At 38.9% G+C, this 25,631-nt stretch overlaps 1 protein-coding gene across 3 annotated transcripts in view; it reads left to right on the top strand.

Moving 5' to 3' along the window:
- Positions 1–25,631, top strand: part of LRP6 (LDL receptor related protein 6) — a 126,156-nt gene that overhangs the window by 84,984 nt on the left and 15,541 nt on the right. For 2 of the 3 annotated variants that reach the window (XM_048952380.1, XM_048952373.1), the window contains exons 8-15: positions 8,870–9,086; positions 10,391–10,680; positions 12,772–12,998; positions 15,419–15,603; positions 17,236–17,562; positions 21,139–21,341; positions 22,720–22,931; positions 23,109–23,299. In XM_048952380.1, coding sequence (XP_048808337.1) covers positions 8,870–9,086; positions 10,391–10,680; positions 12,772–12,998; positions 15,419–15,603; positions 17,236–17,562; positions 21,139–21,341; positions 22,720–22,931; positions 23,109–23,299 — 1,852 coding nt within the window. Of the gene's footprint in view, positions 1–8,183; positions 8,320–8,869; positions 9,087–10,390; positions 10,681–12,771; positions 12,999–15,418; positions 15,604–17,235; positions 17,563–21,138; positions 21,342–22,719; positions 22,932–23,108; positions 23,300–25,631 lie in introns of those variants that run through there. The other variant, XM_048952387.1, reaches the window with a different exon arrangement.

Raw genomic sequence — 25,631 nt, 5'->3', positions numbered from 1 at the left:
GGTCACAGCCTCTTTTATCTCCATACCTGGGTGCTATGGGTGAGCACTGTCCTTTTCCCCATTGGCTGAGGTACTCAGATTCACATTCTTCTTAGTTTGCCTGCCATGCACTTATCCCTCCCCTGAAGCTAACCCCACTTCATTTCCTTTGCCTATACTTATGTTGTAGTCTGGATTCAGAGTTTGTTGCTTTTCCCGACTATAGAGCTGTGTTTGTATCCTGTTTAACAAAGTCCATCCCTCTTTGTCCTGTCAAGCTAGCAGGATTTGCAGGCAGGTGCTAAGCTAGCATCTCCTGCTATGTATCTGCAAAATAAGTTTGTTTAACCAGTTCTTTTTCTCAGCCTTCATTCATCAGCTTTATCTTGTTTCGCAGGGATACCCTATCCTCCAAATTTCAGCTTTTCTTATTTTACAAGGACACCTTATCTTTTCTTCATTCATCTTAATTTTGTCCACAATGCATTGTTCACCTGGTTGTGGCACGCAAGGTCTACATTCAGCAAAGAACACCACATTTGTATTGCAGGGGTGGGGTAAAGACAGATCCCCCTTCCTCATCCAAGTTTCAAAATTTTGCAGTTTACTTTGTCAGGGAACTTCTGCTCATTTCTTAATGCCTGCTGGGCCTCCAGTAAGAAAACTGTAGATTATATAAAAATGAAATAGTTCATACTTTGCGCATTTTTCACTTGAGTAATTTCTTTATCTTCTGAATTAATGAAGAACTAAATTTCATGATTAAGTCAAAGATAGGAAAACTGTAATACACAGTGAACAAATAGCAACCATTTGAGTGGGTTTTAGCCACAGACTGCAAATGTCAAGCTAAGACTTTGTGCTATTGCTCACTTGTTATTAAGAAAAAAACAACTTTTCACCATGGTGTTATACAGTTGCCACTTATGTACTTTATGCAGATGTTCAAAGTGTTTTAATATGAAAGTAAAAAAGGGAAAAAAAAGTGTTTAAAACATTCATTCAGTTTAGATCCAAAGACATCAACATCTGTGCCCAAATGTGGAGTCCTCAGTACAGGAGAGACCTGTTGGAGCATGTCCAGAGAAAGGACACAAAAATGATCTGAGGGATGAAGCACCCTCCCCAGAGTGAGAGAGTTTAGACTGTTCTGCCTGGAAAAGAGAAAGCTCTGGGGAAACCTGATAGCTGCCTTTCAGTGTCTAAACAGGGGGCTGTAAGAAAGAAGGATACAGGCTCTTTCACAGGGTCTGTGATGATAGGAGAACGGAAATGGTTTCAAATTAAGATGAGAGATTTAGGCTGGATATAAGAAAATAGGTTTTTACAGTAAGGGTACTGAAGCAAGAGCAGGTTGCCCAGAGGGGTCGTGGATAGACTCTGAGCAACCTGATTGAGCTGTGGATGTCCCTGTTCATTGCAGGTGACCTTTGAAGGTCCTTTCCAAATCAAGTGCTATGATTGTATGTAAAAGCCTGATGTATTCAAAACAGTTGTGATTGTTTTAAGTGGTGGAGGGTGATGTGAAGAGATATTGAGCTATCTTCTGTTTCTGTTTCAGCTTGGTGTGGTTCTGTCAGTCCCCGTTATTCCTTAACTTCCATTAACTTAACATTATTCTGGCATTTTTATTTCCCTCTAGACTTAACAGTAGCACAAAAAAGACTGAGATGGTCTTTGTGATCCTTCTTAATGATCAGCTTTTTTCAGATGGTGGTGTGTTGTATGTTTGTTTTTTAACTTGGCACAGAGAATTTGTAGTTCTCATCTGTATTGCTTTCCCTGGTCCTGCCTGTAATGTTGTAACTTTGTAAAAGTCTAATATCTGGAAAAAAAAAAAAAAGTTTTATAAGAAACTTAGTGCTTTCTATTAGACTGGTAAATACTTACAGTGAAAAACAATATTTTGAGCATGCAGAGAGTCTCAGAATTTAAGTAATTCTGCTATATGAAAAGTTGAATCAACATAACAGCTTCCTGCCACCGAAAGAGTGGAAAGCATCCCAAGGTCTGACCCCTGGCTTTGCACTGGCTTAGTCACTTATTGAACCGTTCTGTGAATCAGTTGGACTAGCCCAAACAGCAGAATTTTTTTTTCTCTTTTTCTTCCATTAAAAAAAATCAGTTATAGGTATTCTTGGAGGAGTCTGGAGTTTGGCAAAGAGCAAGTTATAAATGATGATTTTGTTAGGGGAAGGTACTTTAAGTAAGTCCCTTAGGAAGGGAAAGCACGGAAGCTTTTGCCCATGTTTGGTAGCATCAGAAGTCGGGCTGCCAAACTTTATATTTTGAAATTGTCCCCCAGAACCACTGTGCGGGATCATGTTGGTTTGGGGTAGCCTTCTTTGCTTCCTGTGAGTTATGCATGTGGTTGTTCATTAGACTTTGCTGACAAATTTTAGTCTGCAAAATCTCAGTAATGAGCTTGCTCTCGATTCTCTGCACCCATATTCTCTTATTCCCAAATAGTCTATATCCACATAAAAGAACAATCTCAGACTGTTGCTGATCCACCTTGTGAATTAATATGCCAAAATTATTTTCCACAGCCAGACATCTTCATTCACCTGTGAAAATCTCTTCTCAACCTGTTCATGGCTTCAGTTTGATATTTTGTCTTGTATTGTTCTTTACAAACGTAATATTCCTTTGTGTGAGTGTGTGTGTTGTGTGAAATTTCCTAGATGTCACAGCTGATTGTCACACTGGTTACAAATGTAAACTTTCTCCCTTGTCTGCTTGTCACCTTACCTGACTTGGTCACTTTCATTGAAAACTCAGCCAATTTTTTTCTGAAACTGTATTCCATCATTGAGGTGGAATTCTTTTGTTGGCATTGATTGATCAGTGAGCTAGGGCAGTTCTCCTTTTGCAAAAATAATGAACTTGTACACTGTGTGTAGTGTGATTAAAAGGGCAATTTATAAAGATAGTCTCTTCTGTTTCTACATATTTATCTTCACTGCATTCCTATTGCGAATATTATCAATGCTCAGGGAAAATATAAAGTTGAATTCTTTGGGAAAGTGATTAGAGGTCAAAAGAAAACAGGGTGCTTGGAGCTGTTAAACTCAAAATTATGATAGCTATTATGAAGCAATTAATAGTAAGAAATTGTAGAGTTAGCTGGAGACACTTTGTTTATGAACAAAATATAGAAGATTCCAGGTATATCTCTTCTACAGTAAAATTCTGAGTTGTCTTCCCATTTCATATCTGAAATATTCCTTACCATTTTGGGATTAAGGGAGAATGTTGCCAGTACATTAGTGGCACTGAGAGAATAATTTCCTTAAGGCACTTTTAAAGTTTTGACTGCTCACTCAAAGAGAGTGCAGTTGATCAAGATATTTTTATTTTATTTTATTTAGATGGGAAGAGTAATAAAACTGGGTCATCGTCCCCCTTTCCTCGTTTAGAGCTACTGTTTTTTAGCAGTAGACACATTTTAATTGTGTGATATTACTGCATCCACAATAGGAAAATCATTCTGTTCTGTGCATGTTGCTTCAAGAAGCTGAAAATACATAATGCACGTAATACACTAAACCAGTCTGAAAAAAAATGTTAATGGAATGTTAAGAAGGCATTCTAGCTATCTTTCCAAGTTATTTTTAAGAAAGATAGTGTCCCAGTTTTCTTTTTTCCTTAATCAAATAGGTTTAATGAGGTAGTTTTTTATGTCTCTGATATACTAGGATTCATGTACTTTTAGATCATGGATGTCCAGCCTTTTGGCTTGCTTGAGCCAAATTTAGGGAACAGAAATTATCTTGGGCTGCATATGAGTAGGTTGCTCCAAAAGTAATGCCTCCTTTTATTTCCATGGAAAGGACAAAGGATACAAAAAACACAATAATACTATTTGATATAGCAAATTCTCAGCTACAAAACACTTTTTGAACATAGTCACCACCATTGGCTATGCATTTTCCCCTGTAATGTAAAAGAGCCTGTATGATACGCTCACAACGATCTGACCCACTGTCACTACTGCTGAAAGTCAACAGCCAGCGCCTCACTGTGGCTGTGCTCATATTCACTATTTCATCTCAGTAACAAATAAGAAACCATTAGTGAATGCCAATGAATGCAGTTTTTTCCACAGAGGAATTCAGTGACACACCATTGCTTCACAGACACTTCCATGTCAGGTGCCATTTGTCAGACTGTTTCTTTGCTGCCATCTGTCACACATCAACAAAATGTAATGGAATATTGGTAGAAGGGTTCAGCCTCTACTGCCAATACTGTCACCAATAGACAGCTCTGATGTTATGTGCCAAGGTAATAAAATAGGAGGCATTACTTTTGGAGCAGCCCTTGCAAAACATACAGTACTGTTAATATGCAAGCAATGAAATATTTTGATTCTTAGTATTTTTCTTATTAAAAAAAAAAAAAAAGAAGAGAGAGAAAGAAACAAAAACATAAAACTTGTGGAATATTTGACCTTGTTGTGAAACCAAGATACCTGGCTGGTTCAGTGGCAGTGGTTTCAATTCTCAGAGCGGCATCAAGGTGTTCGTTAGAGAGTTCTGATGAAATTTTACTCTTCCTGTACTTTATCCTTGACAATCATTGTTCAAAATGTGTGTTCTGCCAAAAATCAATGACATGAATAAAGTCTGATTGTGAAGCGAAGGATGTTTTTCTCTGCTAAGACTGGGATTATGAAAGTCCAATAGTGAGACATGATCAGATTTTTGAATTGAATATCTGATTGCTGCTCTACATTCTGTTTAAAAAATTTGCATGTCATATATTTATATCAACTGGAAATGGTCTTGCAAATGTAAATACATGATTTTTCAGGCAGCCTTGAAACCCCAAGCTGTGGGACGCGGTTAAAATGCCCAGGGGATGGGATGCCAGATAGACCTAGAACAGACTGAGCAGTGAGTGTAAGTGAGCATCATGAGGTTCAACAAAGCCTAGTACAACATCTTGCACCTGGGTCAAGGCAACCTCCATGACGAGTACAAGCTGGGGGAATGAAAAGATTGATCATAGCCGTGTTGAAAAGGACTTAGGGGTACTGGTGGATGGGAAGCTGGACATGAGTCACAGTGTGCCGTCACAGCCCAGAAATCCAACTGTATCCTGGGCTGCATCTAAAAAAGAGCAGCCAGCAGGTTGAGGGAGGTGAACTTGCCCCTCTACTCTGTGCTCATGAGGCCTCACCTGGAGTACTGCATCTGGATTTGGAGTCTTCAGTACAGGAGAGGCATGGACCTGTTGGAGTGTGTCCAGAGGAGGGCTACAAAAATAATCCAAGGGATGAAATACCTCACCAGTCAGGGCAGGCTGAGAGAGCTGGGGCTGTTCTGGTGGAACTCCCATCCTTGGAAACTTTCAAGGCCAGATTGAACCAGGCTCTGATCACCTGATCTAGCTGTAGACGTTGCTGTTCATTGCAGTGGAGTTGGACTAGATGACCTTAAAAGTTCCTTCCAACTCTAAGGATTCTATGATTCTATAATTGTATTTACAAATTCTTTTACCAAAACAGAAAGCATGGCTGCATATTCTTTGCTACTCAGAGCCCTGTGTTTAGCCAGTGTCTCAAAATTATACATACATACAATTATGTGCCATCACTTCAGCCAGCACTACCCCTCCCCTTCCCCCGCCCCTTGCTTTCATTGACTTGTTAATAGTGCACTGATGGTTTTGCTGTTGATGAGTGATGGCTGTGTACCTGTGGCCTCTCCCCAAGAGCTGCTGCCTTCTAATGGCAGGGTGGGGAATGGGCTTCACTGTGAGACATGCTGGGCCACAGGTTGGACACACCTGCTTTAGGTGAAAAATGAACAAAATGACTAGTGGTATCATGAACTGACTCAATAAGTTGCATCGAAGAAACAGTGCTTGTAAATATTTATAATTGAATAATCAAGGCTGAAATAACTAAACTTAAATCTTACATGTTCCTAAACTATTTCAGGTATATGTTGGGCCTTGGTCAAGATCTCTTTCTATGTTATTTTGAAATATCTGGGATATGTGGATGGAATTCAGTATTTTACAACTGTCTTAAAGTAATACTTTATATGGCATTTTCACAGATGAGGTTTGTGTGATGGCTGAGCTCTGGTCTTGGACAAATGAAATGACACGTGTAAATTACTGGAAGTTCAAACCCCAGATTAGCAGAAAGGGGAATTCTCTGCGTTAGCCTATTTATCACACTTATTACCGGAATTCAAAAGTGAATTGAAACCGAGGTATCTGTCAGCAAGAAAGGCCCTTAGAACATACCACTTTCTAATCTAGTCTGTCGTTTAAATTCTGAAATAACCCTTTAGAAATAAGGTGGTTTTTTTAATTGCTTTTCTTGACCACTGAATACAGCATCTTAAAATATGCCCACATTTTCAGCACTAATTTATTTGTTTTGAATAAGCTGTGTGTTTGAGCCCATAGATTTGCATTCATTACTGTTTTATGATAAGCAAAACACTTATACTACAGGCAGAACATCTGGCATTTTTCTGAGGCTGTTTAATTTTTGTACTTGGTTTTCTTTTTCTTCGTAGAACTTCTCATTTTTTCAGTCAAGGTGGTGTTTGTGGTTACACTGCATCTGTTTCCTGTTGTGTATATTCTTACTGTGGCTAGCAGTATTCAGAATGGCCTCAAAATGTGAAAGCCACACCATATTGTGGTTAAAGCAGCATAGAGCACTGGAGACATTGCCTCATAGTAGAAGATGGGTTTCACACATGGGGGATTTGGTTATGCTAGTCTTCACTGTGGTCAGCTGATCCATGTGAGGCTGGAGAAGGTGTATGAATGCAGAAAGCAGTATCAGCTGGGACTCAGTCGTGCAAATTAATTTCAGTCCATGCAAAGATTATGCTGAAAGTTTTTGGAGTTTGATTAGTAATTCTTTGTATTTCATCACATATTTTATGTGCGTGTTATATCCCTTGTCACTTTGCTTACTCTAGACTGTTTGATACTTTAGCCTGATGAGATTCTATTAAAATCTCCTAACGCGTGGCCAAAGTGAGGACAGACCTTGTAGTGCCATCGAACAATTTCTGTGGTGGTACCTAATTGGCAGGTATTTACAGTGAGTAATATCACATGGATGTGTGATGTCAGATAAGATGGCAGTTATGTTTCACTGGTTACTACTGTGCATGTTGAGTCGATTAACTTCCCAGTATCTGTCTGTCCCATATATCTGTTTGGTTCACTTAGCAAGCACTAATCACTACCATATATTAATCCATTGCAAATAAATGGCTTATCTCAGTAATTTTAGGGAGAGAGTGAAAGTCATCCCAGAAGTTTAAGATGCGTGTTATGGCTAGAAAGGAGTGTAGGCAAAGGAACAAGCAGTTTTCCTTTGTGATAATGATGTTTTCTTAAAGACATAGTGGCATTAAGGACTGTAACTCATGGATTATAATTCTTATGAATGTTAAATCTGTGTCTCCAGTTCTGAAGAGGTACCATTACTCTTGTTTAGGAGCCTCATTTATCAAAACAGAACGTAGAAGGCATGCTGCTAGGAACTGAGAGTCAGCAGATGCTGGAAATTTCTGAAGCCGAATAAAATTGGAAGAGCAGAGTTTGTTTTCAAGAGGGAGTCTGGGAATCAGGCAATTATACTGGGCTCTGAGCCTATCTAAATCTGTGATAGGAAAAGCTATGTTTGGAATTGGTTATCAGCATTAAAGGACATAAGTTACAGGTTTGGAAATGGTAAATGCTCCTTAGCACAAAGTATAGCTGCAAGTACTGTGACTCTCAGAAGGATCTTAGTGGAAACACAGGAAAAAGCATTCCACTAAGTAATGCCTCATCTCGTTTTTGTGAAACATATGTATTTATTGGTGTGTGTGTAGAAGTTTGCTGCATATTCTAGTAGACTGGAGATTTGTTTGTTTGTTTTTGGTAATCCAATTCCTCAAAGTAGTTGACTCAAAGAAAAAAAAAAAAACAAAAAAAAAAAAAAACAAAAAAAAACCCAGAGCTTACTCCTAGAAACCAGAGAGTATTCCAAGTCCCTCTCATATTAATATAGGAATTGTGCTTATAAAGATTTGCTTCCCCTCCTAACATACTGAGAGTAAATGTGACAGTGTCTAGGGTTTTATGACCATGAACAGATGTAAGGTAATGTATGGGAACTGCTGAGTCACAGCCTGAAGCTCTGATTGACCACCTGAGGTGAGCAGTACATCAGCCCTGGGGGCACAGGCGAAGGCAGGAAGGGGTGAGCCTGCCTCCCCCTCTCCTAGACCCATTTAAGAGCTGACTACCAGGGGGAAAGGATCTCTTCTGGAGATCCCTCCTCAGGAGTTTTGCAGTGAGCCCAGGACTTGGGTAAGCTTTCTCTCTATTCTCTTTTTATTATAATCTGCTTTGCCAAACTCTCTTGTTTATTTCATAATTATAACATCTTTATATTCATTGATTATACAAGTAGAATTTAATTATTCTGAAGATTATGGCTTTTTTTTTTATGTTTTTTTCAGTGAACTAAAAATAGTTTATTTTACTGACTTGCACATTATACCATATGCTGAGAAAGGCATGAATTTGTTTCTCTGTGCCTTTCCTCTCTCTCCCTTCATTCATAGGCAAAGGGTAGGAGTTGTTCCAAACCAGCCTTCTCATTTCTCATGTGCTAGGACATTTTTCTGACCACAAAACATCATCCGTCTGACAGAGTTATGGTTGTCACTGCACAAGTCTTTAAGATTGAGCCATGGGAAGAATGGGAAATCATATAGACTTGTCAATGGCTATCTCATTCCACCAAGGCAACACCAAGAGAGAGATCTGAAAACAGTAGTTTATCGTTATCCTTTTTTAAAATCTTAAAATATCCTTGGGTAACGGGAAGTTTTTTTGCATTTGTGTGTATTCATAGGTGATGAATGCTGATGGAACTGGGAGAAGAGTTCTTGTAGAGGACAAACTTCCTCACATCTTTGGATTCACGTTATTGGGAGACTATGTTTATTGGACAGATTGGCAAAGACGCAGCATTGAACGTGTGCATAAGCGGACAGCAGAAAGAGAAATCATCATAGATCAACTGCCTGATCTAATGGGCCTCAAAGCTACTAATGTACACCAGATAATTGGTGAGTGACACTACAAATCATGCTAGTAAAATAAAATTGAAAATTTCACCAGTGTCCTTTTGAAGGGATTGTTTTATAACAGGTCAGATTTTTAGAATGGGGCAGAATACAGTTTCTTCTCTGACAGCTGCAGGCTGCAGTTTGAAGGAGTGTGGTAGGTCTTTTGTGTGGTGCTTCAGTTCTCTAAACTGGCTGAATAGTAAGACAAAAAAAAAAACACCAGACATTCCCTATGTCCATGACACTTCCATCCATTCTCTTGCTTAGGTAATTGGAGCACCTCTTAGGTCTGAACACCCCTGGATCCAGTAAGGAGAGGAGGATCAGGGAAAATGAGAACAGCTAGCTGTTAGATTAGCCCAGCTGTTTTTGGAGTTGTATCTGTAGTAGGAATCATCCTGCAATCTGAACACGTGCTCTTGGTGATCAAGAGCTAAGAATGAGCCAGTTTTAGTCTGTTCAGTGTTTTTCAAATGAATGCTGCAAAATCATTTTTAAAAACAACCAGAAGCACGTTGTGCTCTGTGGTATTTATGGAATGAAAACACAGGATCTAATTTCAAATTGGTTTTCAAAACACTGATATAGTTGAGTTGTGGCATCACAGAACTTGTCACGTTCCCTGAATATCCTGCCACGTAGGCAGGGCTTTCAGTTTCTTGGTGCCACATCTGGTTTGTACCCCATGGAGTTAGTTAAATGCAGTTGAGGTGTATCTTTGCATTGCTGCTACGTGAAGATGCTTGACAGTACATGTATTTGAAATATAACCCTCTTTCCAGCTGCTTGGCTAACTGATCTTGGTAATGGCGGGTGAATTTCTAGCGCATGCAGGTGTATGTGCTAATATTGCAAAGAGCTGCTTTACTAGCTCCTGGAAAGAAGAGGCCATTAAGTGGATGTGAAAATAATCTCAAAATTTTCCATCCCTAGGAATGCAAATGGGGTACATAATTAGACCAATGTGTTATTAAAAGTGACAGGACTTGCACTTGTTTTCTTATGTATTTGCCTTCACTTCTGTGCTTATGCTATGAATCAGTATTATCGATGCTTGAGGCCTGATCTCATCCCCTATTGCTAGGTTTATTTCAGGAAAAGAAGTGCTGGTTTTCCAGCTAGATGAATTAACATCCCTCTAAAAGACTAGAAGAAACAAAAACAAATTCATTCAGGACAAAAGGTGGAAAACTACTTCTGTTTCTTAAAGGGCTCATGCTGTTGTTGATGCGTGTGAGGTCCGACTTTCTCTTCCAAATGAAGACAACTTGTAATGATTGCTTTTCCTTGTGTTGCATGCTTAGGTACAAACCCCTGTGCAGAGGATAATGGTGGTTGCAGCCATTTGTGCCTGTACAGACCACAAGGCCTTCGCTGCGCTTGTCCCATAGGCTTGGAGCTCATCAATGATATGAAGACCTGCATTGTCCCAGAAGCTTTCCTTCTGTTTTCTCGGAGAGCAGATATTAGACGGATCTCTTTAGAAACAAACAACAACAATGTTGCTATTCCGCTTACTGGAGTTAAAGAAGCTTCAGCTCTGGATTTTGATGTGACAGACAATCGAATTTACTGGACTGATATTTCATTGAAGGTAGAGATGGAAGATATTCTGAATTGGCTACTAACTTGCTGCAAGATTTTTGAAATAGATAAGAATGGATTGACAAATATGTTTTACAAGATTCAAGGGATAGGTAGGAGAGCTGGTTCCAACTAGGAAAGCATTCTCTCATGTAAATCATTTAAATCTAATGTGCACATTTCATGTAAAGGATAAGTTTGCAAAAATGAAGTTTTACGGCAGAAAGCTGAGAAGAGTACCAAACAGCAGGAGGTCTTTGAGATTAAAGATTTTTTTTGTCAAATATGTAGGTCATTCTGAAAATAATGCCTCCTATTTATTTCCATGGAAACTACAATAGATACAAAGATCATGCTCTTCAATAGAGCAAATTTTCAGCTACAAAACACTATCTTGCAATGTATTCACCACCATTAGCTATTTGTTTTCATTGGTGATGAATAACTGCCTGCTGCTGGGCTCATAAAAATCTGCACCAGTAGAAGTAACCCGCTTCACCACAGCTGAAACGCAACGCTCAGCCCCTCACAGTGACAGACCTTTGCTTCATGCGCACTTTCATGTCAGATGCCATTTTGTCAGACTTTCTGTCTGCTGCCATCTTTCATACAGCAACAAAATGTAATGGAGTATTTGTGGGAAGGTTCAGTCTCTTCTGCCATACTGCTAACATCTGCCTTTGATATCAGGGAGCAACATAATAAAATAGGAAGCATTACTTTTGGAGCAGCCCTCATATATTTAATGGTTTTTTGTCAGAAAGTGAAAATAGGTCTTACCTGCTCATTAACTCGCATACTTACTGCACATAAGGCACGTTACAAGCTTAGTCAATCAAGGGTAGGGTCTAGACTAACAAATAAATAAAAGGTTGAGGGTAGTTGTATAAACGTGGTCGCTCATAGAGTGACAGAAGCCAGTGTATTGTCTGTCTGCTACCTCTGTTTTTAGCAAGTCTAGTTATTTACCATGTTTTTCATGGACTGTAGATGTAGTTAGAATTGTGAGCACCAAAAATTAGTTTCTAATGAAAGTAAGTTTTTCACACTTGGATTGAGACCCATGCAAATAATAACTTGTGGATCTGTACAACAGAAGAATGATAAAAGTTAAAAACCATAGTGTTTAAATTAGTTTGAGAGAGAGAACTTGGCTGAACTATTTAGGTATGGTATTCATTTGGAGTATGTTTGAAATGAAAATAAAAGGAAGATCCCACTATCAGTTTTTCTGGGTAATAAAAGTGAAAACTGAAAAACATTTCCCCACTGTGTGCAGTCACAAACTGCGTAATTAGCAGATAGCACCTGAACTTACAAGTAAACCAAAAATCAAACGTTTAGTTAACTTCTGATGTGTTAGAAGTATGTGCAGTGAGGAGTACAAAGGGCAAAAAAAAAAAGGGAGTCTGGCACAAAGTATAGTTTTATACTGTATTAATGTTGTTCCTTTACTTTCAGGCTTATACTTATACTTGGTCATAGTAAATTATGGAATGCCTACACTTCTAAACATAATTCTGGCTTTATTCACTGTTGTAGAGTGATTGATTATGGTGGAAATTATAAGAAGTCTTTAGAGTAAAAGACCTGGAAGAAATCATGCTTACTGAAATTGAATTAAACCATCAGTACTAAAGCACTTACACTGCTGAGCTAGTGGGCCATTATCTTGTTTTCATCTGTTTGCTATTCTGTCCTGAACTTTCTCATTAGGTTGCTTTAAATATTGTTCCATGCTGTAGCATCGATGGTTTTGTATTGTCCTGGGAGAGCTGAAATATTTCCCTCTCAAAGCTGGCACCAAGTTAAGGTCACATTGGCATGTAGACTGCTTAATTGAACCATACTAGTTATCCCATTTATTTCCCCAGTGGACCACTGTTGTAATTGACATAGAATACTTTCATAGAGTATAGTAAATCATTACTTCTGAATAGCAGCATTGTTTGCCTTGCAAATAAGTAGCACATTGTATGATCTTCTTTCCTGTGAGATGCCTAAAATCTGAAAATGCTTAAAATGCAACAAAGAGAACAACCAGCCTAATGACAGGTTGGTAAAATTTCTAATTTGCCTGTGTATCTTTACTTCCCCAAAGACCATCAGCAGAGCATTTATGAATGGCAGCGCACTGGAACACGTTGTAGAGTTTGGCTTGGATTACCCTGAAGGCATGGCCGTAGATTGGCTGGGGAAGAACTTGTATTGGGCTGATACTGGAACAAATCGCATTGAAGTGTCAAAGCTGGATGGCCAGCATCGCCAAGTGTTGGTGTGGAAAGATCTTGACAGTCCCCGGGCACTGGCACTGGATCCTGCAGAGGGGTAACTTGCTAGTTTAACTTTATGTTTATGAACGTTGAAAAACAACATCTTAATGCTTCCTCTAGGGCATGTTAGTTAGGCTTTGCGTTTAAATCCTAAGAGAATTGAGCTGGGGAATATAACCTGGTAATTTAAAGTATGAGGGCTGAAAGAGTATGTTCTTAATGTCCTGAATAATCATTAAGAATATTACACAGAAAATCAGGGAAGCTCATTAAAAAGGGATTTACATTTAGTTTTTTAATTAACCACAGAATCAAAGTAGACTTGGGTTTATGGAACTCGTTAATGAGAAAAGGGCCATTGCGTTGGAAAGAAAATATTTGTCCTTTTTAAAAATGAGGATCCTTTAAAAATGTATTATTATTTACTTATTTTTTTTACAAGTTAGGATCCAAAAAAACATTTTAATGGATTTAACCTGACAGTAAGCAAGTGAAACTTGAAGTCTGAGAATAAGAAAAAAATTTGCTTCTTCAGATAAGGGAGCCTTTTTTTCAATCTGGCTGAGTGAAGCAAAGATAGGGGGAAAAGTACAAACAATTATATAACTACCTTTCATGAAAGTGAAGATTTCCTGTGAAGAAATTGCTGAGTTGGATTCAGGTATAACAGCGAAAGTGAGGCAATAAGCTGGGGGAGGAGGAGAAGAGGGGAACAAGGCAAGGTAAAATTATTTAGCTTTTGAAAGAGCTCTTCTCCCATGAAATGCTCATTTGACATTAACTAATTACTACAGATCGTTTTTGATGTTATACCAGCACTGTATTATTCTTATTTCACAAATGAGGGAACTTAGACTTTTTTTTTTTTTTACAAATGAAGGAATTCCATTTTCAGGTGCTGTGAATTTATCAGTTTCTACTGACACTATCGGAATTGCAGCGATACAGAAAACTCAGCACCCTGAAAACCTATCCCTCCTGATTAGTTTCAGCAAGGAAGTAGCAGCTGTCTTCATGCTTAGTTGAAACAGGTTCTGCTGTTACCTCAATGAGGCACAGAAATAAGATTCAGCCCCGATATGTCAGAGACTGCCTTTACTGGTACATCAGAGACCATCCAAAACCAGATTACTAGATCTGCTTAATTGGCACAAGGGCTTGATTCAAGTTCTATGCTGAGAGCAGTTTTTTCCAAGGATTAGTACAATTCAGTGATTTTATTTTATTTTTTTCCAGTGATCTTCACCACAGTCGGTACACTTTAGTTTAATTTTAGACCAGCATCTTCTCTTGGTTCTAGAGTCCAACTATGTCATTATAGTTCATATGCAAGTTTTCAAGACATTGCTACAGTAGAGTTAATTCTAACACATGAATTCATGCTGTCCACAACTTGCAACATTTTTAAATATTAGAAGGAAAAATGTAGAAGTATTCCTGGTGTCTGAAGAGAGCATACTTGACGGTCAGTGGTGGAGCAAGCTTTGCCACTGTGTATTGGTTTAAATTAAAAAATTGACAGGTGCTTATTACTAAGGTCACTGAAGATGTTAAGATTGACCAGTTATGTCTCATTTTAAAAGTTACGTTGGCTTTACATTTTGAAAGAAGTGAGCAGCTGCTTGACACCAGATGTCAAATATGCAGCCCTTTAACTGTTCAGTGCCTAAAGAAAATGTAAACACACATAGGTCTGTGCTTCAGAGAGTGGTGAGGTGCTGGAACAGGCTGCCCAGAGAGGTTGTGGATGCCTTGTCCTTGGAGGTGTTCAAGGCCAGATTGGATGGGGCCCTGGGCAGCCTGGTATAGCATTAAACATGGAGTTTGGTGGCCCTGCATGTGGCAGGGGGTTGGAGATTCATGATCCTTGAGGTCCCTTCCAACCCTGGCCATTCTGTGATTCTGCCGGATGGTATAAGTTGGAATGTGAATACATAGCTATACAGTGTTGTTTCACTCTGCCTTCAGCAAAAATGGAGCATGCTGTTGAATAGCTGATTGACTTAGTTACAAGCAGATGAGCTTATTAACAGAAGTACTGTGAATTTCTTCCTTTTTTGAATTCCTGAGTTTGATGGACAGTGAATAAAAACAGAAGCTGAGTGCTATGGAAAGCTTCCTGTTAAATAAGCAGGTATAGATGAACATGCCCAACTTCTAGCCTTCTGCCTCCTAACTGATGTGCATGGATTAGTTAAAATTGAAGTACTTTAATGCAAAATTTGCCGATGAAAGTTCATCTCCAAATGGAAAAAATAACATGGGAAGCATTTTGAGAAAACCTGACTGATTTCCTTGTTTGTATTTTGGAAAATATATATATATATGTTAATGGAGCCTATTAAATATTTGGATTTACAAGTCTTGTTTTCTTTTACTCTTTCCAAGGATTTTTGCGTAGTTTAGTTTCTTCCCTTGAGTTGCTTGTTGGTTTTTTTTGTTGTTAATTTTTTTTTTCCTTGGCATTTCAATCAGGTTTATGTATTGGACTGAATGGGGTGGTAAACCGAAGATTGATAGAGCTTCTATGGATGGCAGTGACCGGACTACTCTGGTACCAAATGTGGGACGTGCCAACGGCCTAACTATTGATTATGCTAAAAGACGACTGTACTGGACTGACCTTGATACTAACCTGATAGAATCCTCCAACATGCTAGGTGAGCTCCGGAGTCCTGGACAGCCTCACAGGGAGATACTGTTGCTGTTTTGCAGCTCCCGTGACAATTTGTTGCTTGATAAATATCCTCAGACAAAAATAGATTTTCCCAAACCCACACATCTTCAATATTTGCTTCTAAAACTAATGTATACACAATAAAATATGTAGTGGTGCCTCTATTTTTTTGTCAAAAATAGTTGCTCATAGTTTAAATTATACCAACTGTGTATATGTGTTTTCAGTTATATATAGGACAAAGCTGTCAACTTTATGTTTTGGAGTCTTGTTTTCTCTGCTCTGAAGAATGTTGTCAAATACATACCAAGCACTTAATCATGTCTAGAAAGTCAGAGAAAAAGTTAAGGTACCAACAGCTTTTTGGTTAGTTTTCAGAATGTAATTTAATACGATTTGATTTTAAACTTTCTTGGTATCCCCAGGGTTCAGTAATTTTTTCCTACTATTCTGCATGCTGGAGAGTGTTCCTGGCTAGTACAGGAGTGTTCTTTCTCATATGAAGGTCTGTGTAACTGTTTTATAAATTGTTTCTTGCAGCTAAAATGAGATGGAATATTCTGTTCTTTCATTATCCCAAGGTGGGATATTGTGGGTATTGTGGACCCACATCCTATCAATTTTGCCCGCATCATGTTTTTAACACCTTTGTACCCATGGGAGCAGACTGCTTTGTATTTCAAATTATTCAGATTATTTTTATCACTAGCCGTTACTTAAGGTTGAAGGATTTTGTCTACTTTAAATAGTATGTTACCAATAGTGGGAAAAAAGCAAGAAAAAAAAAAATCAAAACAGGGAAGTGCATTACTAGGAATTGCATGTAATATAAATGCTTTCCTTTAGCCTTTCATGAATTTTGGTGTGTTGTTGAGGCTGGGTTAGTTCTCCCCAGTGTATAGTGGAGCTGGACCTAGAATTAGAATTTCACCTTTCCTGTGGCCAATGACAGCAAAGTACAGGACTGTACATCCTCCTCTGTGTAAAGAGGGAATGACTTCCTGCTTAATAGTCTCCTGTTCATTTTCTGTGACTGGACAACAAGAGATTCCATGGTAATAAAATGGTTGAAATCAGTGTGGTGGAAATCTTCCCTCCCAATACTCTGTTTCTTAAGGTCTTGATCTTCCCACGGTATACACTATTAACTGTCTGTTACCATGAGATTCTGAGTGTTCTTAATACAATGTAGAATTGTATTAAGCTCATAACAGTTCTGTCTCTGTAAGCAGTGGGCAGAGAGATCTGTGTGTGGTGCCGGAGATGCTGAAGTGGGAATACAATGTTGCCTTCAGTGGGATGTTGCTCCTTTCAAGGAGGAGAGAATGGGCAGAATCTTTGTGAGAACCCTGATAACTTCTAAGACTGAAACTTTTTTATTTAGTAGGATGTGTTCAGTTCTGTGAGGTACAGGCAGGATTAACGCATTTCTGTGCTCTGAGACTTCAGAATGGCCTTTTGAATATTGTATATTGCTTTATGATTTACTTTTCTAGCAGTGAAATAGTACTATCTTTTAACCTTTCTGCACATATGGCATATCTAAATCATTATCCAGCATCAATTTTGTTTGAAAATACTAATGCTTTTTCTCTCCCTTCATTTTTGGAAACAGGTCTTGACCGTGAGATTATAGCTGATGACTTGCCTCACCCATTTGGCTTGACTCAGTATCAGGATTACATTTACTGGACAGACTGGAGCCGGCGTAGCATTGAACGAGCCAACAAGACAAGTGGCCAGAACAGAACTATCATCCAAGGGCATTTGGATTATGTTATGGACATCCTGGTCTTCCATTCCTCCAGGCAGGCAGGCTGGAACGAGTGTGCCTCTAGCAACGGCCATTGCTCTCATCTCTGCTTAGCAGTCCCTGTCGGTGGTTTTGTCTGTGGGTGCCCTGCTCACTACTCCCTGAACTCTGACAACAGGACTTGCAGTGGTAAGTGGTGATGAAGGAAAGTGAAATGCAGTAGCAGATATGCTTACTAATGAATGCAAGCATGGTACTTGCAGGAAAGAAGAGTTTTACTTTTAGGTGAGATGGTCCAGCTTGCCTTGCTGATAGCCAAGTTAAGTCTAGTTTCTAATACTGGCTGTGTATTTGAAAATATGTTGTTGCCCTCTCTACCTTCAAAAAGAGCAGGGCATGTGACTGGATAAAGATGGCAATAAAAGTATGCATTTTTAAGTATTTTTTTTTAATACTGAAATCCTTCTAACTTGAAAAGGTAGGGGAAAAACTTAAAAGGAAAAAGGAAATCTAGCAACACACCAGTGTCTCAAAAAAAAGAAGAAAAATAGCTCGAGTGAGACTTTTCAGTGACTCGAGCCAAATTTGTGTAAGCGGGAAAGCCAGACATGCTTTTGCTTTCATATCTGTCAACCCTTATCAAGTGCTTGCTTGTTTTTTTGTTTTTTCATTCTATTCTTGCCTGCTATTAAAAATGTGTGGTAATTCAGTGTGTGCACTCTGGAGTTTGCATAGCCTTCCTGTGGGTTAAGATTTAATTCTGTAGTGCTTCTGTTTGCTGGTTGGTGTGATGCTGTGGAAGGTCCCGAAGGTGAGTTCTTTCCCTAGTGAGAGGAGGCTGAGCCCCACTGCCTCCGCAGCACTTCACTTTTCTCATCTCAGTGCAGCCAAGTCCCATTTTTCTTCATTGTTGTGCAGAATATGAACCACAAGGCCCCTCAGGCTGTGTGTAATTAGTTTCTTACCAAATAATTTATCCATCTCTCAATAACTGTCTGCCAGTGAAGCACTCACAACTTTGGCAGGGATGCTGGATGGCTGATTTCCACTGATGTCATTCAGATTAATTGGTGGGTTAAGAGATTCATGGTACAGAGAGAGGCAGATTGTGTCTCATCTGCATTATGCCTGAGTAGAGAGATCCAACTGTTGTTTTAAAGTCAAAAGCAGAGTACCCAGTTCCATGAATGCCACTTCATAACTTTTTTTGAAAGTCGTGCTCCTTAGAGAAGCCTGCTTTATCCCCCAGTGTGTTCTGTACTCCTTCTTTCCTTTTCAGTTACAAGAGGTGTTTGTCTGACACCTGGATTTTTGTACGTGAACATTCTCACATCTTCCTGCAAGATAGAAGCACAGCTGACACCACTCCAGTGGTTGCTGTGATGTTACAGGTGGAAGAACTTGATTTCCAGTGGAAAATAAATAGCAAAATGATGTTTTCCTGTGAGAAAGTACTCTCAATGCAAGTGGAGAGAAAAGTAGGAAAGGAAGAAGAAAAATAAAGGAAATAGTTGTGAACAAACAGAACTGTCTCCCTTCAGAATGGTTCAGTCTTTCATAGTGTATTAGGAGTATTCCTTTTGCCATGTTCAAATCTGGTAACTTTCCAGCTTCTCATTTGTAGGTAATTGGAGACTTAGGCTTCTCTGCTTATAATTTAATTTTACTCTTGGCCATTATAATTGGAGCATGAATCATTTTAACTTTCCCTTGCCTGCTTTACTTGCTTATATATTCCCAAACATTATTATTACTGTTATCCCAAGCCCTGTCTAGAGGCCAGTTCCTCCATTCTGGATCACCCTGCTCATATGTGCATAGATTCTTTTAATTATGGGAAGGACACACTGAACTCACTAGATCTGGTATCTCATCAGACCTACCTTGTGTTGTAAAGTTTGAATGCAATATTACACAAGAGATGTGCTCATTGCGTTCCATTTGCCCTCCAAAAATACAGTTAAATTATGTGACAATTTGGAAAGAAAACGACAAAAACTGGGAAGTGATTTCTGAAATTGGTACTGTTTCAGAGAAGTGGGGCAAAGTTTACTGCTAGTCTTTATAATGAGCCATCAATTCAGAGTAGAAAGCCTGGTGAGCTTAGACAGTGGGAGGGACTCTCTGGAGAAGAGAACAGAAAATATTAGGTTCCTATGATGGTATATTTGTCTGCACTTTTATCTTAAGCTTTTTTTCCTTAGCGTTAATCTCTTAGCTGCTTGACATTGATGTCTTCTCAATCTGTTAGTTTGCAATACACATTCAATATAAAGTTTTGTTTGCTTTTTATGTGTTTTATTCCATAGTGTAGAGCTAAGAGGAAAAAGGCTTAAATTTTTGCAGAAACATTTGGAGGAGAAATAAGGTTTTCCAGAAAGCAAAAATACCTCTCAATTAGGCCTGGTTGTTTTAGGAAGTTAGAATTAAGTGTTAGTTACCAAGGAAACTTCCCTGTACATTCTTTTTCTTTGTTCTTTCCCAGCAGCAGATAAATTTGTATGCCTAAAATAACAAAGAAAGGTGATGTTGTTCTCAGGAAGGCTTTTGCTAACCTTCCCTTGCCAAGGTATTGTCTTACCTATTTTACAGGCTGGATTGAATGAGCACAGTGTCCCGCTGCTAATCTCTCCAGACTTGTGCTATAGCAAATTGATTATACAAAATTCAGGGAGGCTGCAAGCTGCATTTCTGGCTGCTCACTCCTGTGCTGCCTTGCGTAGCAGTGGTTCCATGTAGACCATTGCTGAAAAGAGTAGTGCGTAAAAAGGGGGGAGTTTAACTACATCCACACTTTTCTGACCCAGTTACGTAATGCGGGGAGTAATTTCTTTTTAATAGTGTAATAAACAACTATGCCTTACATGCTTACTGCTAGATACAGCTGTTAAATTACAGTTAAAGAGGATGGGAAGCCCTTATTTTCTGACTTTGATAATACTATCAAACATCAGATAGAGAAGAATAAGTATCATTTTTCCAGGAAATTTTTGCTGGGCATCTGGAAAGTTATCTGATGCTTTTTTGAATACAGTCGGTGTTCTTAGATAAGCACCAAGGAATAAGCAAGATAGATAAATCTGAGAAGAGTGAAATTTTTTTTCCTTCAAAAACCCAACCTGCACACAGGCTATGAATTGGTTGTTGTTCCATTCTGGTGGCAATAGAGAGGGTTTGCAGTAACAAAATGGAACCACCAAATGGCAATCTCTGATCCTTGTAACCTCTAAATAAGGAGCCATTGCTGTGTTTTGATCAGCTTCTTCTGCAGGCAAAGGAATTGAAAAACAAAACAAAACAAAAACACCAAAAACATTTTTTCATACCTAGCAAAAAGTTTAAGTTCAAAATAGTGGAGCTGTGTTTTCCTGGAATCCCTTTAGAATGACAAATGGCTGTTGCTTGAGAGGTGTAGTTGACTGTTAGTGAGGTAATTTTGGCAGAAATCTAAATATTTACTAGACTTGCAACTTACAAAATTATCTTTGCTAGTCACGTCTATGTTAAAATTTTTGTAATAATCATTTAAAAGGCTTTTCAAGCTAATTAGAGGGAATTTTTTGTGTTGTGTTTTGGATATACTTGGGTTGTCTTTATTTTTTTTTGTTTGTTTTTGGTTTTGTTTGTTTTTAAAGGAGAATAAGAGGAATGAAATTTTTGACACTGTTTTATAAAGTAACTTTTACTGAGCATAAAAATACTCAATGCTATTGCTGTGTGTAACCCTTTCCCTCTCCTTCTTTTTTTTTTTTTTAATCTATCAAGCTCCTACAACCTTTCTTTTGTTCAGTCAGAAGAATGCAATTAATCGCATGGTGATAGATGAGCAGCAGAGTCCAGATATCATACTTCCTATCCATAGTCTCCGAAATGTTCGAGCCATTGATTATGACCCCCTGGATAAGCAATTGTATTGGATTGATTCACGGCAGAATATCATTCGGAAGGCACAGGAAGATGGCAGCCAGGTAACTTGTGGGCAGTAGAATTTTTAAAAGATGCTCTATATCTAAGAATGTATGAGGACAGAAATAATTTATATCTACAGGTTTCTGGTAGGTTATCAGCTGGCTCTTGGCAAAACAAGTGGCATCTGGAGTTTATGGAGTTCTCAGTCAGTAAACTGGGAGTTTACTGACAGTAGGAAATGAAACATGGAAAACTGGGGCTGGCCTAAAGGTACTCTGGTCCTTCGTGCATTATTTGCATATCCCTGTCTTTTGGCTGGCGGCAGTTGGACACTCCTATGTGAGAGTCATGAAGCATAGAAGAGAAGATTCTTCGTAGAAAATGAACATGTCAAGAGAGTGACAGAAAAGTTACAAATGAGAAGGGCACAGAAACATTGACTCTCAAATAAAGAGGCTGGGACTTTGTCAGCATATGGTTGTGTTTAAATCCTTCTAGGTTCTGATGGGGGTAGGAAGAGAGCTGTTGTCAACCACAAAGACACGAGGGAAGGTTGAAATTTGTGACCTCTAAGAGATGTAGCAGGCCAGCTTTAGCAGGGTAAACAAATTCAGGACTTTAGACACACCCTTTCATAAAGGTGTCAAGCCAAAAAAGAAAGCTAGGCAGATCTTCCAGTGAAGTTTAATTTGACAAAGAGAGTGGAGGTTACTTATGTCAAAAGCATGGAGTTTTCCAAAAAGGTTATCTTAGGCTGTGTTTTAACAATCCTCTTCAAGTTTGTTGACAGTCTAAGTTAGTCTTTCACTTTGACTATGCATTTAAAATAACTTAGAAAAGAAAAGGAAAAAAAGAAAATGAAAGAAAGGGTATGAGAACTTGCTAGCTGATACCTTTTCTTGGCAATTTTCTTCCCATTTATGGTTCATCCTTATTTTATTTCTCTCAAGTTTGATGGCAGTGATGGTAAAGTAGAGTGAGAGGAATTTCAAGTGCTGTCTGGCCTTACTTGGCCAGTATTTTTTTATCTTCTTTGCTGCAGCTTTGGGGTGTAGGTGTTTCTGTTTCAGAATGCTATACAGTCTGGATTTGGGTCTATCCAAACTAAGTGTTGTCAAGAAAGGGGAGGAGGCAAGGAAATTCAGCTTGAATCTCTAACATGGTGGGTATTTGGACTTTTTGGTCAAATTTGCTGAATGTTGTGTTTTGCAACCACTTGATTGCCATTAAAACAAACTGTCAGGACTAAGTCACTAAATCTAATCAAAAGTTTTAATGGAACAACTGGTCCTGTGTGTCTCCTACTTTATGCTAATATTTTGGTGGCATTTTTCTTCCCCTTGGCAATAATTTGATGTGTTATCTATAGCCAGATCCAATGCAGGCAATTATATTTGCTAAGTGTTCTTGTGTGGGTTGTTCTTCTCTCCTTTTTAGAGCCTCACTGTTGTGACAAGTCCAGTTCCCAATCAGAACCTCGACATGCAGCCTTATGACCTGAGCATTGACATCTACAGCCGCTACATCTACTGGACCTGTGAAGCCACTAATGTCATCAACGTGACACGCTTGGATGGGAGACCCATGGGAGTGGTGCTCAAAGGAGATCAAGATAGACCCAGGGCCATTGTGGTGAATCCAGAGAAAGGGTAAGTAGCAGAAATAGTGATATGGCAAAATTCAAGCAGAAGGTTTTAAGAATCAAACTGATGTTTTCTGTTTGTTTGAATAAAAGCAACTGTAACATTTGCTAAAATGTCTTGGTCATATAGCAAAAATATGAAAAGGTCAATTAAACTGTTTTCCTCTAATCATTACTATTCCAGATACATGTATTTCACCAACCTGCAGGAAAGATCTCCTAAAATTGAGAGAGCAGCACTGGATGGAACTGAACGAGAGGTCCTTTTTTTCAGTGGTTTGAGCAAGCCTATTGCCTTAGCTATTGACAGCCAGCTAGGCAAGTTGTTCTGGGCTGATTCAGACCTGCGGAGAATTGAAAGCAGCGACCTTTCAGGTAGAGTAGCACTTTAATTCAGTGATTCATTTGTGTGGGGTGGGTGTGGGGGAATGTAGAGAAAGGTGTTGTCTTTTCCTTCCTGCTATAGAGAGTCTGTACTGTGATTCTAATTGCTCCCTCAATTCCCAGCCAGGGAATGCGTATGATTCATCCAACGTGCTTTTGCAGTCTTGTACCTCTATCTGTGATTTGCATTATTAATTGTTACACTTGCTGTTTACTTCGGTTTCTCACTGCAAGACCTTTGTGTGGTTTCCCAATGTTAACTCGCAAATAAATTGCAGCAGTTTTGGAAAGGGGAGGGGAGAAGTGGTTTTCTTTTATAGGCATTGTTTTTGGTGCAGTGATCTGTAAACTGGGAGTTTCTTGTTAATGGAGAAGTCTTTCCTGCTGAGTTAAAGCAGCAGGTGTGCAGATTAATTATGTGTCCATCCTTTTTGGGACATAATGTGAGAAGAGTAAAGTAAGACTTAACGCTTTTCTGCTCTCAAAAGAAAAAAAAAACCAAGTCCTTCCAGCCATATAGTTCTCTTTGCCTGCTCCTTAATGTTGGTTATGCTGCTTGTCCACTATGAGTTGATTTAGCTCTATTTACTATATAAGCAAAACTATAAGCTAACAGCAACGTAGAAAAAGAGAAACAAAGAAAAGTATTCTGTTGATATGAAAAGCTGAATTGATCCAGCAAGCAACCAGAACTTGAGCAAGAGAAGAGGCAAAATTGTGCAGTTAGACTAGGTGGAAGAGATACAGACATCTGCTGTTTACTAGTTAGATGGAGCTAGTTGCTGGATCATATCAACTGTCTTCTGTGACTCGGATAGCAATTCACTGTAATATGAGTTGGCTGAACACATACCTACCCATCTCTTTATGACATGTTGGTATAAACCCCCTCATATTACTGTCTGCGGGTGTCAGCAGCAGAATTTCTACTTCCCCTGAAGTAGGTCCAGCGCCAGTCTGAATAACACACTTTTGCTGAGTGTTATTCAGCTATCACTGAATGCATAAGAAAATAAGGATATACTTTGCAATCCGTGAGCGAAATTGAAAACTTAGCCAGATACTGGTAGTTTAGAGTATTCCATGGATACCTTCTTTCAAAGTGGAGGCATGCAATCCCATTGACACCAGTGTGGTTTTCAGCCTTTTGTTAAGTTGCAAGAATAAGTTTTTGTTTTGGAAAATGTTTCACTGTTTCATGTTTGTTGGTTTAGTAAAACATTACTTTTTTTTTTTTCTTTTCCCCCAATGATTTGCATATGTTACTGGAAGGTTCAAGGTTGCTTATGAACTGTGATACCCTGATTACTTTGTGTTTTAAAACACAAGGCATAAGCTGACCTCAGGATACCTCATCTTGTCCCACTTCTGCTCAAGCAGGATCACCCAGAGCAGGTTGTCTAGGCCTACGTCCAGATTGCTTTTGAACATCTTGCAGGAGGGCATTCCACAGCTTCTGGGCAACCTGTGCCAGAGCTCCAGCACCCACACAGCACAGAATTGCTTCCTGGTGTTCAGAAGGAATCTTCTGTATGCCAGTTGGTGCCCATTATCTCTGATCGTGGCACTGAGCGCCACTGAAAAGAGCCTAATTCTTTCCTCCGTGCATTGTCCCTTCAAGCAGTACAACCATCTGGTGGTAATATCAGCCATTTTCACTGTTTGTTTTGTTTAAAGATCACTGTTGGATTACTAATGTCATGAAGTAAGAGCTCCTCATTTTGATGAACATGATGAAAAATCTTTCCAAAACCCCTCTTGCTTTTTGGCTTCTGCACCACAAATAGATTGCTATAATCACCACGATAAATTGCTAACTGCCGAGATGCATTCCTGCACTTAGGAATGCTGATTAATAGAGTCTTTTGACTGGCAAAGTAATTTTTTGCATGTGTTATCTTCTTTAAAATGTGCACAATCTCTTGCTATGCTGACTCCATAGATGCCAGTACTCCTAAAAAGAAGGAGAAATAGAATGCCTTCATGTGGCACAGTCCTTCTTTTACTCGCCGTTCTTTGGGCATTCAGTTGGGTATCAGTTGTACTGCCTAAATTGGAGTTCCTACTGAAGCTTCCTCACATCCTACTGAAGATTTCTCACATAGCTAAGGGTTGTTTACAAAAAGATGACTGAAATTAGCTTCTGACTATGGAAACTATTTGGAAATTACGTTTTTTTTTTATTCCAGAATAATTTGTGTGATGTGGAAATATCTGATGATTCTAGAATTAAGTAATTTTTTCTTTGGAAATAGAATGTGCTGAGGGTGTGTCCTGTTTTTTGTATTCGTTTGTTTGTAAGTCTTAAAAGGTATTGCTGGAA

This window comes from Lagopus muta, chromosome 1, assembly GCF_023343835.1.
Source record: "Lagopus muta isolate bLagMut1 chromosome 1, bLagMut1 primary, whole genome shotgun sequence".
In the NCBI taxonomy this organism is placed as follows: Eukaryota; Metazoa; Chordata; class Aves; order Galliformes; family Phasianidae; genus Lagopus; species Lagopus muta.
This window is presented reverse-complemented; position numbering and strand designations above follow the sequence as displayed.